Source organism: Echinops telfairi, unplaced genomic scaffold (genome assembly GCF_000313985.2).
Source record: "Echinops telfairi isolate 266 unplaced genomic scaffold, ASM31398v2 ScPeMD7_7468;HRSCAF=8506_0, whole genome shotgun sequence".
Classification (NCBI taxonomy): domain Eukaryota; kingdom Metazoa; phylum Chordata; class Mammalia; order Afrosoricida; family Tenrecidae; genus Echinops; species Echinops telfairi.
Window position 1 is genome coordinate 31,168,508 of NW_022111369.1, and position 15,196 is coordinate 31,183,703.

A 15,196-nucleotide genomic window follows, 5' to 3' on the forward strand; every position below is an offset into this window, starting at 1 on the left:
TCACCACATTTGCTTATGCACCTGCTTTGTATTCTGCTATCATGTCGGGAAGGTGAGCATCATGGAATGCCAGTTTAATAGAACAAAGTGTTCTTGCATTGAGGGAGTACTTGAGACCCAATGTCCATCTGTTACCTTAATACTAAACCTATAAATATATGCACATAGATCTATTTCACCATTATATATATATTTACATATGTACATGCCTTTATTTAGACCTCTATAAATACCCTTTGCCTCCTAGATCTTTCCTCTATTTCCTTTTACTTTCCTCTTGTCCCACTATCATGCTCAGCCTTCATTTGGGTTTCAGTAATTCCTCTGTTACATTGCTCTTGATCAAGCCCTACAAGGCCTACACCCTCCTCAACACTGATTTGGATCACTTGTTCCCTTGTCCCTAGGTTTGTTAACACCCACATCCTTTCTCCCGCCTCCCCCTCTCTCAAGTGGAGGTACACATTTCAGATCAATTTTATATTCAACAATGACAAACTACTTATCAAGTATCCCAATCGCTCAATCATTGAGTTTGCAAACTTTTTTTTTAAACTGGGAGATAAGTCTTATGAAGAGCCCCACAATGGTTTCTGCCCATGGATATAGTTTAATTCCTGTGTATTCCGACTGGTGAGGCTCACATGTATATCGACGTCACTGTAAACACCTCTCACTGGCCCCCCAGCTTCATGGCTGTCACCAAGGTGCTGTTCTCCAACTCACACTGAGCTGGTCGAGAAGTCCACAGTTGCCATCCTGGGTCCCAAGTGGCATGGCCCGGGGCAACTCCTCAAAGACGACTTCTCCAGATGGCAATGCAGGGTGTCTGACAGTCACAAAGCCAGAGAATTTACTTTGTGGGAGTAGTCAACCCTTTATTTTTCCAAGAGGTGGCTGGTGGTTTTAAACTGCTGACCTTACGGTTAGCAGCCCAACACGTAACCGCTATGCCAGCTGGGCTCCCTAAGCCCATCACTGTTGAGGACAATAGCTGCCCGTGTCTATGTATAGAAATCAAAGCAAAGCCAGTGGCTACTGGTGCCATTCTGACTTGCTGCGACAAACCCCCATGGGGGTTTCAAGTTCATCGTGTGGGCTTGAAGCTACCACCTCTCAGTTGGTGACTGAGGTGAACTCATGTGACACCACCCAGCAACTCCGAGAGTGTACACATACACGTAGAAAACCGTGCCGTGTGTGAGGCCGTAGCTGTGTGGGCTGCAGTTTGGAGTATAATTTACAGGAACGCTTAGCAGTGGAAAGACATCAACCCCTCCATGTACCTGCCTTCAACACAGGCAGGAAGGTCAAGGAGATGTAAGCACCAGGTCCCGGTCCCAGAGAGAGGGGCATTAAAGGTACTTAGCTGGTGCAGCAGCACAGAGCCTTTGAAAGCTCCAACAAAACGTTTGGAAAGTATTTCAAGGCCAGCGCCCAGGCTGCCCGAGGGGTGGGCGGCTCTGCTGTCAGGGCTTTGGCTCCAGGCTGTCTTGCATGCAGCCTGGTCTAGGGGGAACCACAGATGCTGAGAAAGGACTGTGCTGACCTTCGACTTGGTCACCGCCCAGGCGGCTGGCAACGCCCACGGGCCTCATGGTTGTTTGGGGGAGGCTGTGACAGGTCCAGCAGGAACCAGGCAAGTCATTCCAGGGGGCCAGTGGAGGTGACCTTAGGGTAAAAGCCCCCCTGGTGTGACGCAGGCCAACCTGTGTGAGGGGAAGCTGCGGAGGCAGGAAGAGGCGCTTGCCTCTGCTCCCCCTGCTCCCCCACCCAGAGGGCCGGCGGGACTGATTCTGTGAGTCCATTGGCCTTTGGGCATGACTGTCGGGGCCCCAGGTCTGGTCCGTCTGTCCCACACTAGGTTCCGTGTGGCTGTCACTGTGCTGGGAACTGGACCACTCAGACCAAAGGAAAGCAGGCTTTCGACTCGTGTTCTCTAGATTTTCATTTTTATTTTTTTACAGCTCGATCCTCTTGTAAAAAGGAATTTAAAGATGAGCAAATCAATGACATTTTTTAAACAGCAATTAATCCTCATAACAGAACAAGGAACAAAAGATCTGTGGCACATTATCTTTGGAGAGATCTTTTGCAACATTTTCTTCTAAAAATATATTTATATATATAAAGAAAAAAGAAAAAGGAAACATTCTATAGTTCTCTCACAGATCAGTATGTCTTTCAGCTAAGTTATGTTCACAAAAGCCCCAGGTTGCTGACAGATACAAATCCACGGATGCCCGTATTAATGCGTGTTGCACATCTTCCCGTGAGCGTTGATGCTTCTCCATCCTGCGTCACGTACAAATGTCATGGTGTGCCCTGCACAGCTGGCACATTCTTCTGCAGTGATCAAAGAAAGACCAGTGATCTTCATCTGATCGACTGGACACTTTATTCAATTTATTCATTTAAACAATTTTAATAATACCAAGATTTGACTTTCCTCTAAAGCTATAAGAAAGCAAAAAAATATATATAATATAATATATAATGGTAATAAATAAAAAAAGGGGGGGAACCCTGCTCAGGTATCATCCAAAACATGATCACATTCAGAGAGAAAAAAAATTTAAAACAATGGGGACACACACACCATGGACAGTGTATAGTTGATGTCTGAAGGGGCGCACAGTGATGTTAACAATTCGTGGCCGAGGACAGAACAGAAGGCAGAGTTAATACTGTCTGTGTGAAACAGCTACTCAATGCAAAGCCAGCTCTGCCCTGGGCCGGCCGCCTCAGCCTGTCTGCGGGGTAGCTGGGCCAGCCTCCCTGGCAGGGGTGTGTCCGCCCTGTGCTCCAAGGCTGGGCTTGGACTCCAGGGTGTTTCCTCCCTGCCACACGGGGCTCCTTGGATTAGCCCTTCCTGACCCATCAGCGTACTTTTTGAGATAGGCTGTGCCCTGAGACCCGATTTAGCGTGGTGCGCCCCCGCCCATGTGAAATCCACAGCCCCTTGCAAAAAGATGGTGCTTGTCCGCTCATGGCTCGTGATGAACTGGACTAGAGGCCACGGCCGGCACTCACGAGTCACCAAGAGAGGCACAATCACGCTGGGTCGGTGACACCCACACATGTGAGGCTTGACACCTGCAGACAGCACTTGCAATTGCTTGGAGCATAACCCTGCCAACTCCGTGTCCTACAGCAGAAAGAGCTGAGTGGCACTGGTGAGAGCTCAGCCCCCATTCACTCCAAATGGCACCAAGAGAGAGCACACACACACTGGGCGAGTCCCTGCGATAGTGGGGGTGGGGGTGCTCGTATGGCCATGGCAGATCCGGGCTAACTGCATGGCTCTCTCTCCCCCCATGAGGAAGCCTATACGTGTGTCTCTGAGAGAAGTTGGGACTATGGTGGCGAGAGTTCAATACTGCTCAACAGTGGTGGTGCTGGTGGAGGGTGGACCAGGTGGCGCGGTTTACAAAGCAGCACTTGACAAAGATCTTGCGTAGTGTCTGGGAAAATAGATCATTGGTGGGAGGCGTAGCAAGGATTTTCTTAAGTATATTATATACAAATTTTTAAAAGGATACGCACATACGTCATACGTATATATGCATATACGTACATTTGTGTGTATCTGTATTTAGCGAGCCTGACTTCAGGCCTCACTTGATTCATTTGCCGTAAGACGGGCAATGAGACCCCAAAGATGACAACTCAGGGAGAATAAAAGGTGTAAGTTTCACAGGGCACCCTTGAAGCCACGATAAATGAAATACGGCCGCGTTTCGGCATTTGGTGCCGTCAATAAAGACATCCCGCTCAGTAAGCCTCTTCCTCTGAGCACGTGTTCAGATAAATATAAATAGATGCTCCCCAACTCCCCCGTCAAGATCCCAAACAAGGTTCCTGTAGACTAGGGAAGGCACAAGGATTTCCTTTTTTCTCCTACAAATTACTGACCAGGAATCATCAAACGTCGAGGACCCCCAAGTTTCTGATCCTACTGACAGTAATATGTATGATAGCAATTAGAGACCTGGAGTCAAAGGGTAGAGAACAATATAGCACTGTGTGCGGTGCAGTGTCGCTGGGAGAACGAACTGCACGCTTTGGGCCAACAGGCCTGTAAAGGTCCTTTCTCAGTCGGTACAGTGGCCAACCCACAATGTCTGACCATCCGATTACCCTGCTGTCATCCTCCCCGCCCAGCGCCCCTGCTCTCAACACCAGGGGCATGCGGCCCCCCTTCACAGGCTTCCCTCTCTGTCATTTGGTCGATTGTGTAGTAAAGTGTTGTCCCTTCGCTTAGCAGGACTCTTAGTCCGACTAAAGGTCCAAATCATTCACATTTTAATGATCTCCTGAAAGGATAGAAATACTCAACATTTTAAAAAGTGAAAAGTGTTCTTCCATTTACTAGACAAGCGCGCACGCGCGCACACACACACACACTCAAATCTGTAGTGCCAAAGGCAAGATTTTATACTCTCATTTCACTCCTTAGATAAATTTGAATTCTGTATGTCTATGATTATTGTTATAAGAAACTATTCTATTTCAAAGGCTTGATCGTACAATCCGGTCTTTCGATTATCTGCCTCAGTACAAATTTTGCCTTTGGGAACTTCAGCATGCAGTGAAAAAGTGCAAATGATTTAAAAAAAAATCTTTTAGATTTCTATATACAACTGTAACAGCAAAGAGACTTCATGAACATTAAGGATCCATCAGCCACTGCCTTCTGTAGTTACCCTGAAAAAGGCGGCGAGGCAGAATTGTGTTTTGGGTGCAGTCGATGCACGTTTGCAGTCAAGTCGTGGAAGGTCAGCATCATACATACTGACCTATGCAGATGAGTCTGGCTTTTGGAGGGGCCAAGACATGCCCATGGAGAAAAAGGGGGCGGGAAAGGCAATCATGTCTTTAGAACCGACTGAGGAATTTATTTTGAAACGTCCCTGCAGCCACGGGAGAATACACGCCCGCCCACCATGGCCCTGTCTGCACACGAGAGCCTGAACCTTTGAGATGGGCAGGCGGCCTGCTGTGGGGGAGTGATGGGCAAGAAGGGGACAGAGGCGGGGCGAGGGCGTAGGGATCCAAAGATGCGAACTTCTCATGTTACATTCCAACTTGGCCCCTACACCCAGGGGTCACACAGAGCCACAAGCACACCACTTACCAGGCAGTCATCGTCCACTGGCCCACAGGCGGTGTCGTGACCCAGTAATTTAGACCTTTAGAAAGAGCCTTGGCTTTGCTTCACAACATCACTACCTGCAATGGGCTCGTGGGGGCCGTTCGTCTCTGGCCAGCTCTTCCGACTGCTCTCTTCTGCTGATCCACGCCTCGCTCCTGGCACCAGAACTGGCTGGACGAGAAGCTGAACCGAAAGCTTCACCTCTGTACACTTAGATAAATAAACATGGCCCCCATTTTCTGCTTTACCCCTGACAAATTCACCCAACCGCTGAGCACGTGCTGCCGCTCCTAACGTGGACCTAGCGCATGTTCGTTACCAGGAAAGAAGTTTACCTCCTGCCAGGAACACTGCACCAGCGCACAGCAGGACCCCAGGCAGGGACGGGGCCAGGCAGGGTGTGGGGAGGGAAGCCAAGCACCCTGCTTCGGAGACGCCCCGCTTCCGTCTCAGTACATGTGCAAACTCTACTTCTTCTGCAAGAAACAGCAAGGGCTGATTTGTGGAGACACGCCACTCCCAACCGTGTTTCCATGTTCCAACAGAAATGAACACCTGTGCTCCCTCGTTTCAGCCACTCCATGGGAATGTGGCTTAGTGGATGCAGTGTGGCCATCATGGCTTACAGGAACGGCCCGTTTTCTTTCCAGTCTGGTCAAATTCAGCCAACAGGGAACGATCGCTCAGGAGCAAAGGCATGTGGTGATGAGTTTTCAGAATGTCCACTTAACAACGCCCCCCCAAAAAATCTCCACATTCTCTAAAACGGTTACTTTCCCTGCGAGACGGCCCAGGGCTGCAAAGGCCTCGGCTTGCTCTAGGAGCTAATCCACAGCAGAAAGATGGCGCCTCTGGGAAACGAGATTCTGTTTGTCTCTTTGTGCATGGACACAGCTCGGAGGGGCCAGCTCCACCAACACACCCGGTCACTGCGGGCCGGGTGGGCGCCCTCCTTCCCCAGGGCAGCAAAAAGTCAGTGGTCAGTGTTGGTGAGAGCAGGCCCTTCGGCTGATGCAGGGCGGGGTGGGAGTGGTGGTGCCCGGGCCCCGTGTGCCTTGGTGACTCAGAAGACGCCCACCCCCCAGCCCCGGGATGGACATACCTTCGGTTTTATAAATCAGGATAATACATGGTATCAAAGCCATGGTCCACTGGCAGAAAGTGGGATACGGAGAAATCCTTCACAACAGCATAGATGACTGAGAATTCATTCAATAGACGGTTCTCCCAAAACTTACAAATGAAAACAAACAAACCTCCTACACCAGACAGCGTTTAGGGGAAAAAAAATAAATAAAATTTACTTCTGGGAATGGCCTAGTATGGCGACTGAGATGATATTCATTTGCTTTCAGAGTTGAAATTGCTTCTCCTCGCCTCATATTTCATTAGCAACTTTCATCCTGCTGGTTAAAAGAATAAAGAAATGCTTCTAGACCATTCACACGACCATTCGGTCCACATTGCACGTCTGTCCTCGGGGCAGCAAAGGCAGAACCCTCTCTGAGGCCTCCTCATCTCTGCGTCCGTGTAACCATCGGGTCCCACCACAGGCACGCTGTCTGGAGACTTGAAGCGGACAACATCTGAGCCGTCTCGTGGCCATTCTTTCTGAGCTTGGGGTCCTGATGAGACACATGGACTGGTCTTGAGGCTTTCCGTGTGCAAAAGAAAAGTTCCCAAGGCCTTGGATCACCTTGGGCCTCTGTTAAGGTGTTTTGGTTACTTGTTTTAACCGCTGAAAACCCTGTCTTGCATAGTGCACCAGGTCCACAAGACTGCTGTTAAGGGCGAGGGCACGTGCGCTTGTGCTGAGCTGAGCAAAGAACTCTGCAAATTAAGACCAGAGCAAACTCAGTCAATACAAATGCACACACACAAACCTAAACAAGGCCAAACACGAAGTGAATGCTCCAGAAACCACATGCCCACAACCCTCTCTCAGTACATCTTTCACGGCAAGTCCAGCACACGTGCTGCACCAGCTTGCTCATCCCCCAAACCCTTCCCCCCCCAACACACCCCCAGTTCCCCCCGGCCAGCAGGCTGAGGAACCCCGCTCGTCTTCTGGTGGAACCCATCGTGCCTGGCACACTATCTAGAACTCAGAAAACCTCTGAGCTACATGTTCGGATCAGTGGAGGCAAAATTAAACCAAACATGTAAGAGCCTCATGAGTTTGCTCAGAAAGATAATGTAGTTCTAAGGGGCTGTGGGGGAAATGGGCTGCAGCCAGCTGGCCACCTTCCCTCTCTCAGCCAGTGGGAAGAGGCACTGGCCGTGGGCTGGCGCTCACGTGGAAGCATTTACTTAGTAGCTGCTGGCACAGATGCCAAGCAGTTCCCCCAACTGCATTCTTTCCCATCTCCCAAACCCCCTCCTCCCAAACAAAGCTCTTGAATGTGTCCTGCGCCATAGTCCACCGCTCTAATCACCTCTTGCAGTGCACAGTGACCACACACTACCCACCCCATATCTGAGGAGTGTCGCTCGAGATCTCAATTCTGTTATACCTAGGGACAACCAGGGACTCTCTCTCTCTCTGCTTGCCTGGCTGTTTTGCTGGCATTTCGGGCCAGGCTGAACTAAAGGTCCTGGAAATGGGTGAAGGGGCCAGAGGCGGAACCACTGCTGATGGCGTATGGTGCAGATCTAGCCACAGAAACTCAGCTCAGAAGCTACCAGCCTCAAAGGAGGAGTGGCAAGCCGGCCAGGACGTCGACTGGAGAAAATGTGAAAGGATTAACCGGCTGCACGTTCCCTTTGCTCTGGCCAATGTAACGTGTAGGCCAACCCTGTATTTATTCCCTGTCGACTCTCATACCTCGGAATCTCCCTATAGACCCACTTACCTTTATTCTTCCTAGTAAGGACCTCGGCCTGTTCCCAAAGGTCAAAGGCGGTAAGGACGTGGGAAGTGATGGTGACATAGGAAGACGTCATGTTCTGGATGGTGACGGGGGTGCTGATGGTAGCCGCCATCCCGGTGCTCCCCGAATTGCCAGCACTCGACTGAGAACCCCCAGAGCTGGCAGGAGAAGGCATGGGGGAGTGAGGGGACGGTGTGCCTGTGCTTCTGGAAGGCAGAGAGAGAGAGAGAGAGAGAGAGAGAGGGAAGACTGGTTAATCTCCCAGGCCAGAGATTTTCTTGTCAGAATATCAGTGTGTACGAGACCAAGGGATAAAGTTCCACAGTCACCGTTGCTCCCACAAGGTCAAGCACCATCCTTTCACCTTCGGTATTCCGGGGCTCTCTACTCATGACCACAGTGAGATGAAACCCCCCAAAATTAAAAGATGTCACCCCTGGCCCGGCCATGGCCCCTCCCCTGGACGTATGACGGACTGATGCCGGCACATGTGCTTTTCTGCCAGCGGAGCCTTCTATTTCTTCTACATAGTCTTCCCCTCGTCACGCATGGCTCCAATCCCCCTGCAAAGATGGCTCTAATCTCACACAGGGGCCTTTTAAAAGTCGTCGGGAAAATAAAATGACGGACTTCTCCCAAGAACGTTTTGAATGATACATATATATATAAACATGACTATGACATGCATACGCATACACAGGCTCACAAAGTTATGTTGGTATTTTTACATGTTCATCGACATTAACTGAACATCTACGACCTACCTGGCTCTCTCCTACACACTAGGGATCCCTATCAGGGCCGTGCTATGACCACTGCACGTGCAGTTCGCCGCATTATTAACTCCTACTAGCACTTTGTGCTCTTCTCGAGGTCCCGAGCACCCGGAGGGCGGAGACCACTGCTCAGCAGTCTCTGCAGCCCCAGCATTGGTGGAGCAGGCTCTTGGTGAGCAGCCGCCGCCGCAAGGCCTGAAGGTTACAAGGTGACTGGGGGTAGAGACTCATCTTTACTCTGCTGTTGGCAGCCCACTCAGAATTACCGGTGCCTCACTGTGAGCCAAATGAGGAACGGTAAGAGGCACCCACCCCCCACCCCCCCTTTGCTATGAGGAAGCCAGTGCAGATGAGACGGAGCGGCAGTCCAGTGGAAGTGACCTCATATGGTGGTCCACCCACCTGTTGGGCTGCGTGGGCCCTACGTGCACCCAACAAAAGGTCTATTTCTCAGGAGCTGAGTGGAAACTCTGAGCGTTGAGATGCTGGTCCACTTTGCGTACTGTCATCTCCCAAGTACCTAGAACATGACTCTGGACCAAGGCGATGCCTGATCTAGCAGCTGGGCAAAACTGGTGTGGGGAGGGCTTCTTTTCCACCAGGACCTGCAGTTTTCAGAGAGGCCACCTGGGAGCCTCGTCTTTTGCACGTGCTGGAAATGGGGCAGTCTTCTAAGTGACAGTCTCAAAATAGCAAAACCTATCAGAACTGGAAGCTATTTAAGGAGTAGGACCAAATTACTTTAAAAAAAAGGAGGGCCGTGACTAGGAAGAACATTCTACCTCGTCTGAACTCCTGCCCTAAGGAAGGACCACGTGATGTCACCTTTCAGCTCACCACACGGGGAGACAACAGTGCTAGAGACGATCGCTCCCGAGCTCAGCCTCCCGGAGGCTGCCTTGTGTACGTGTCTGGGCCCGTGGCTCTGGAACTCCCGATCTATCGAGACACCCAGCAGGCATTTCACTGTGGAGGGAGGGAAGACTTGGCCCAGGTTCTGTTTGGGCTTTGCCTCTCATTGTTCTTTGTTCTTAGCCTTGTCTAAATATTTTTAAAGCCATAAGAGTCTGACTCCCGGTCTTTGCAATTATCATTTGGTTTTTAAAAAAAAAAAGTGATCTAGTAAGCAAATAAAGGAGCCCCAGTACGGTGACACACGTTGGGCTGTATCAGGGGGCATTCTATTTCCATAAAGCCTTACCACCTCGGAAACCACGGGGCGGTTCTGCCTGCCCTACAGGGTTGCAGTGAGCCGCCGGGACTCGATGGCAGTGAGCGAGCGACAGCCGTAGTTCTTCCCACGACTTCTCCCCCGGCAGGACCGCGCTCGTTGTGGGAAACAAAGGTCTCTCCCAAATTGTCTCCCCCAAATATGTGCCAAACTTAGCTGTTTGCTACCTGTAGTGAATGACCATACAGTTGGAGGTCAACAGAAGTAGGTCAGGGGTTATTCTCCCTAAGGGTTATCAGCCATCTAGAGCAAGCAGACACCACTGTTTATCCCACAACAAGTAGGACCCACTCCCTTCTGATAAGGACAGTAGTTGACTTGTAGGACACCCCAGATAGGTCAAGCCCACCCAAGGGTGACCAAGGTTAGGCCGCCATCATGAATCTAAGGTCCGCCCTTGTCACATGTATACCCCTAGTCCCTCTCCTTCCTATCATGTGTACACCCCTAGCTCATCCCCTTCCTGTCACGCTTAAGCCCATTGTACATACCCTTCCTATGATGTGTATGCCTATTGTACTGCCCCTTTCTGTGACATGTGACCTGTAATCACGTCCCCCCTAGGTAGTGATAACCCTTGGTAAGCAATAAATGGGGTCTCCTGCCTCCTGCTGGGTCTCCGCACCACCTCACCTTGGCCCATCCAGGAGGTGAGCATGCTACCATGAAATGTGTCTGACACAATTATTTCAATCTCTCGTCTATCTTTCATGCTATCTATGACTATAATATATATAGTCAACCATACAATTGCACTTACTGAACCCGTGATTAGTTGTGGGGGGCTGACCCTCCCCCCCCGCAGCTCATGATGGAAAGACACAAAGCAGTGCAAAGTCACACGGCTGCTGAAGCCAGAGGGAGGTCAAGGACGGTGCGCGTGCTGACAACAGATGTGTAAGTTACCTTGCGATGCAGGGAGAAGGTACCTGGGTGCTCCTGAAGTGGTCACTCAGAGTACGAGAATACTTCACTGCTGTGTCCTTCTTACAACGGAACAGAGCCATGTTCAAAATGGACTGGCAGCGCATGCTATGGACAAAGGAGAAAAGTACGTTGAGGTGGGGTATTGCTCTGGTGGCCACGCCTACCACATCTACAGAAATACACCATCTAATTTTGTCTCACAGCCTAATGAGCACACGGAGTTTCTTCAGATGCGAGAAGGAAGGAAAATGAGCTCAGGAGTAATCCTGCTCACACTATCATCAAAAGTCAGTGTCGGTGAGGAAAGCACCGATTCACAAGGTGCTCGCTGAAGTCACAAGACTACAGCATTCACTGAGTCCTCAGTAAATGGTGGCAACAGACGTCACTTCATAAAGGAGCCCTAGTGGCATAGTGGTTATGCGTTGGACTGTTATCCCAAAGGTCGGCAGTTTGAAACCACCAGCCGCTCCACAGGAGAAAGACAGGGCTTTCTACTCCCGTCAAAAGTTACCCTCTCAGAAACTCATGGGCAACTCTGCCCAGTCCTGTAGGGTCACTGTGAGTTGGCATCGACTTTGTGTAGTTTTATAGTGATGTTTCCTGAAAGTGTGCAGACATAAGCACTCTGCAGGGAGTTCACCACTTCCTAAAAGGAGCCTTCAGTTGGATGAGCCCTCCATACCACACAGCCGGCCTCCACCTTTCGGTCGGTCACTGGCTCACTGTTCCATCAATCAGAATGCCCACGCTAGCAAAATAATTACCATTTAAGATCTTTTGTCCCATCAAAAAACACAAACACAAATTTAGTATACTATTTAGACAAAGGGAAAAGTACACACCATAAGACAGCAAATATTCTCTCTTGTGTTGGCGTGGTGGCATCCGAGAAGGATTTTAATGACAGTATGACGCTACAGGAAAACGTAAAGGTACACCAGGTTAAACAAGGCAGTTAAAGACCCCAGAGAGAAACAAATCTTACTGTACATTTGTGTAGTTTCGTAGTGATGTTTCCTGAAAGTGTGCAGACATAAGCACTCTGCAGGATTGAGGCTTGAGATCCAGGCCACTCAGAAGCCTAGGAGAGTGTGTCTCTGGCCTCCTACCTGCTTGAAATCAAACAGGGCTACGTCCTCATTGGGACCCCTGTTAAAATGCAGATAAGAGACAAAGACCAGGGCTCACACAGGGACAAGAGAGCATTCGATACTGATAAAACTGGGAAACAGCAGGCTCTCCCTCTAAGGTCCTGCATTTTACTTGGCAAAAATGATGCCAAATGATGTTGCCAGGTCACTACTTCTGTCTGAGCTCTTCGTCTAGAATACAATTTTAGTTTAGGGCTCTAAGGCTCCCTCTCGCCTCTTGTGGAACCCTCAATAGAAGTAGTGGTTGCTCGGTGGGCTGCTAACTGCAAGATCCACAGTTCACATGGGAGAGAAGGACCTCCCCACCCCTGTACAGTGTCACAGTCTTGGATACTCACACGGGTGGTACTATCTTGGTCCTACAGGGTTGCTATGAGTCGGCATCAACTCGATGGCAGTGACTTGGTTTTTTTGTTTGTCTTGTCTATTGAGTGGTTTGCATACCAAGATGCCCACAGATGAGGCAATAAAGGTAAGGAAAGGAAGGCCGTAAGAGGATCAGCTAATTGCCCTGGCACTCACTTAATGAGCTCGATCGTGTCGGAGTACACGGAGTAGGCCGACTTTGACGCTGGGCTTTCAGATTCCATGGCAATCCCACACTCAATGAAGGCGAAGACGGCTTCCAAGTACTTGAACGCTTTTGCAACCTTGTCCGTCTGTAGAAGAACAGGGTCACTGTTAGGCCCAAGGTAGGCGACTATTGGGTTTCTCATGCACATTCTTTACTGTCAGTTTCCTCTACTGCAGTGGTTCTCACCTTCCTAGTGCCGCGACCGTTTAATACAGTTCCTCAGGTTGTGGTGACCCCCCAACCATAACATTATTTTCCTTGCTACTTCATCACTGTCATTTTGCTACTGTTATGAACTGGGCGACCCCTGTGAAAGGGTCCTTCAACCTCCAAAGGGGTCACGACCACAGGTTGAGAACTGCTGCTCTACTGACTTAGCTTAATTAGGGCAAGCTCCAGACTAAACAAATTCAAGATGGTAACCAAAGCTGGTCACCTCTGGCTTACAGAGTCAGTAGGAAAAATTAAACAATTCTGCGTTAGGATGTTTCTCTTGAAACACCAGCAAAGTACCACGTCAATATAAGGCAGAAAGGACAGCATTCCCCTTGCTTTCGTGTGCCGTTGCTCATTAGATGCCTTCCCTGATTTGTAGATCATTCCATACATCTAAGGTACTACAGATACCATCTCTTGGTATGTACTGAAATTTAGCTAATTTTCTGTAGCAATGTTTATGATGGGTTATGAGCACCTTAGGTATGTTTAGCAAGCAATCACCTTACACATTTTTTAAGAGTCTGGTGCAGTGTGTCCCTAAGTGAGCATGCCTAAGTGGATCAAACCCCCCCCCCCCGGGGGTGGGGTGTGCTGGGATGACTCACAGGACTGCAAAAGTAGATCCCTGTATGTTACGGTGCCCTAGTGGCACAGTGGGTTGGTTACATGTTGTAGTCAATGCTCCTGTGCTATCCTCCCGGAAACATGAGCCTGCAGTATAATAACTACTCAGCATTCTTGTCTTTTGCCAGTAGTGGAGCAAGTATGGTGCTGTGTGCATTCAGCAAGGAGCTCTGGTGGCATCACGGCTACTCCTTGGACGACTACTCGCGAGGCCCACAGCTCAAGACCACCAGCCACTCCGAGGGAGAAAGCCGGAGCTATGCGTTGGCATCAAGTCCATAGCAGTGAGAACTTAATAAACTAGACAATCATTTTTGAAAATGATTTTTAATCATATTAGCGTGCCTCCAATTAATTAGCTACAAATGCTTTCTTTACTGACCACCATCTCTTTTACAGAATTTCCCATATTCAAATCGGGCTGAGGGAGAGGACAAAAGAACCCTAGTTGACTGGTGTGTCCCCTTCTGCTTCTTCGTTGTACCTTGTAAAGCTAATCAGGAGCACCACACCTTTCTGTGGAAAGCTGCTGGGCTCTCCTCCCCATTCCAGTCATAGTGCAAGACGGAGAATTACAAACTATACTCTCAACGCTTATCGACAGTCAGCTGTGAACTTAACTATCTGGGAGCCAAAGCCACATTTCTCAGCCACTGCCAGCTCCAGAGAGAAAGTTACGGGGAACGTCATGGTCAGAGTGGGACCGTCCATGAACTAGCATTCACCACAACTATCTTGGGCACTTGGGTGAGGGAGGGGGAGGAACAAACTCCACCCACAACACACACACATGCCCCTGGAGTATCACTGTTAATTATATGAACAGTAAGAGAAGCTAGTGCGGAGTATAAGCCAATTTCAAATTTTATGCAGCTGGCTGACAGATAGCCAGTATCTACCCTTCTGCAAAATGGAAGACTCTCACCCGGTGTGAGCGCCAGTTTTGGGATGCTGGAGGAAAGAGGTCAGAAGCTGCTGGCTGGACCTGCCTCAGGCCACGCTGGTCCAGGGTAGCTTCGCGGATAGGTCTCTAAGGCTTTACGGGTTTTGACTCCCCGACAGATCCAGCACGGCGAGACCTCAACAAGCCCGTTGCCACCATGAAGGGGGATCTGACGAAGGACCCCCCACCCCTGGGCCCCTAAGCTCGAGAATAGATGCAAGTGTGCCCGCAAGGCCCGCAGAGCCCTGGGCCAGGACACTGCCTACTGGCTCTGTGGCCTCTGGCACAAGTGGTTAGGTTCCGCTGAGTCAGTTCCGACTCATAGTGGCTCTGCGAACAACGGAGGGAAACACCGCTGGGTCTTGCACCATCCTCACACTGGTGACGTGCGCGTCCACGGCCACAGCCATGGTGTCAGCCCGGCTCCTTAAGGCTGTGGTTAGGCCTGCGCCAATAAAGGAGAGCCCTGTTCCTTCCTAGGACACGAAAGGCACTGTGTGGCTTTCCAGGTAGATCTGCACAGTTGCAGGGGAATCCGCTTAAGGGATTAGAGCCCCAAGGCTCGGAGATGTTTAAATATGACAAAAGGCAAACATTCGCTAGTTTATGCTGTAGCAGGGCCAGACAGCATATCTAATTAGGTAGACAATAAATATGTTCTCCAACCGCCACCCTCCAGAAAGCCCACAGCCACCAGGCAAATGGAGTTCTGTTCTTTTAAAG

The 15,196-nt window shown here is 49.9% G+C and overlaps 1 protein-coding gene across 6 annotated transcripts in view; it reads right to left on the reverse strand.

Annotated features, from left to right (window-relative positions):
- Positions 1-6,347: 6,347 nt before the first annotated feature.
- The window catches only part of AFF1 (AF4/FMR2 family member 1), a 266,587-nt gene continuing 257,738 nt past the window's right edge, over positions 6,348-15,196 (reverse strand). For all 6 annotated transcript variants that reach the window (XM_045284016.1, XM_045284012.1, XM_045284015.1 and 3 more), the window contains 5 exons: positions 12,636-12,772; positions 11,805-11,876; positions 10,939-11,064; positions 8,008-8,231; positions 6,348-6,985 (listed from right to left, as the gene is read on the reverse strand). In XM_045284016.1, the coding sequence (XP_045139951.1) occupies positions 6,864-6,985; positions 8,008-8,231; positions 10,939-11,064; positions 11,805-11,876; positions 12,636-12,772 (681 nt within the window). In that variant the 3' untranslated portion in view covers positions 6,348-6,863. The remainder of the gene's footprint in view (positions 6,986-8,007; positions 8,232-10,938; positions 11,065-11,804; positions 11,877-12,635; positions 12,773-15,196) is intronic.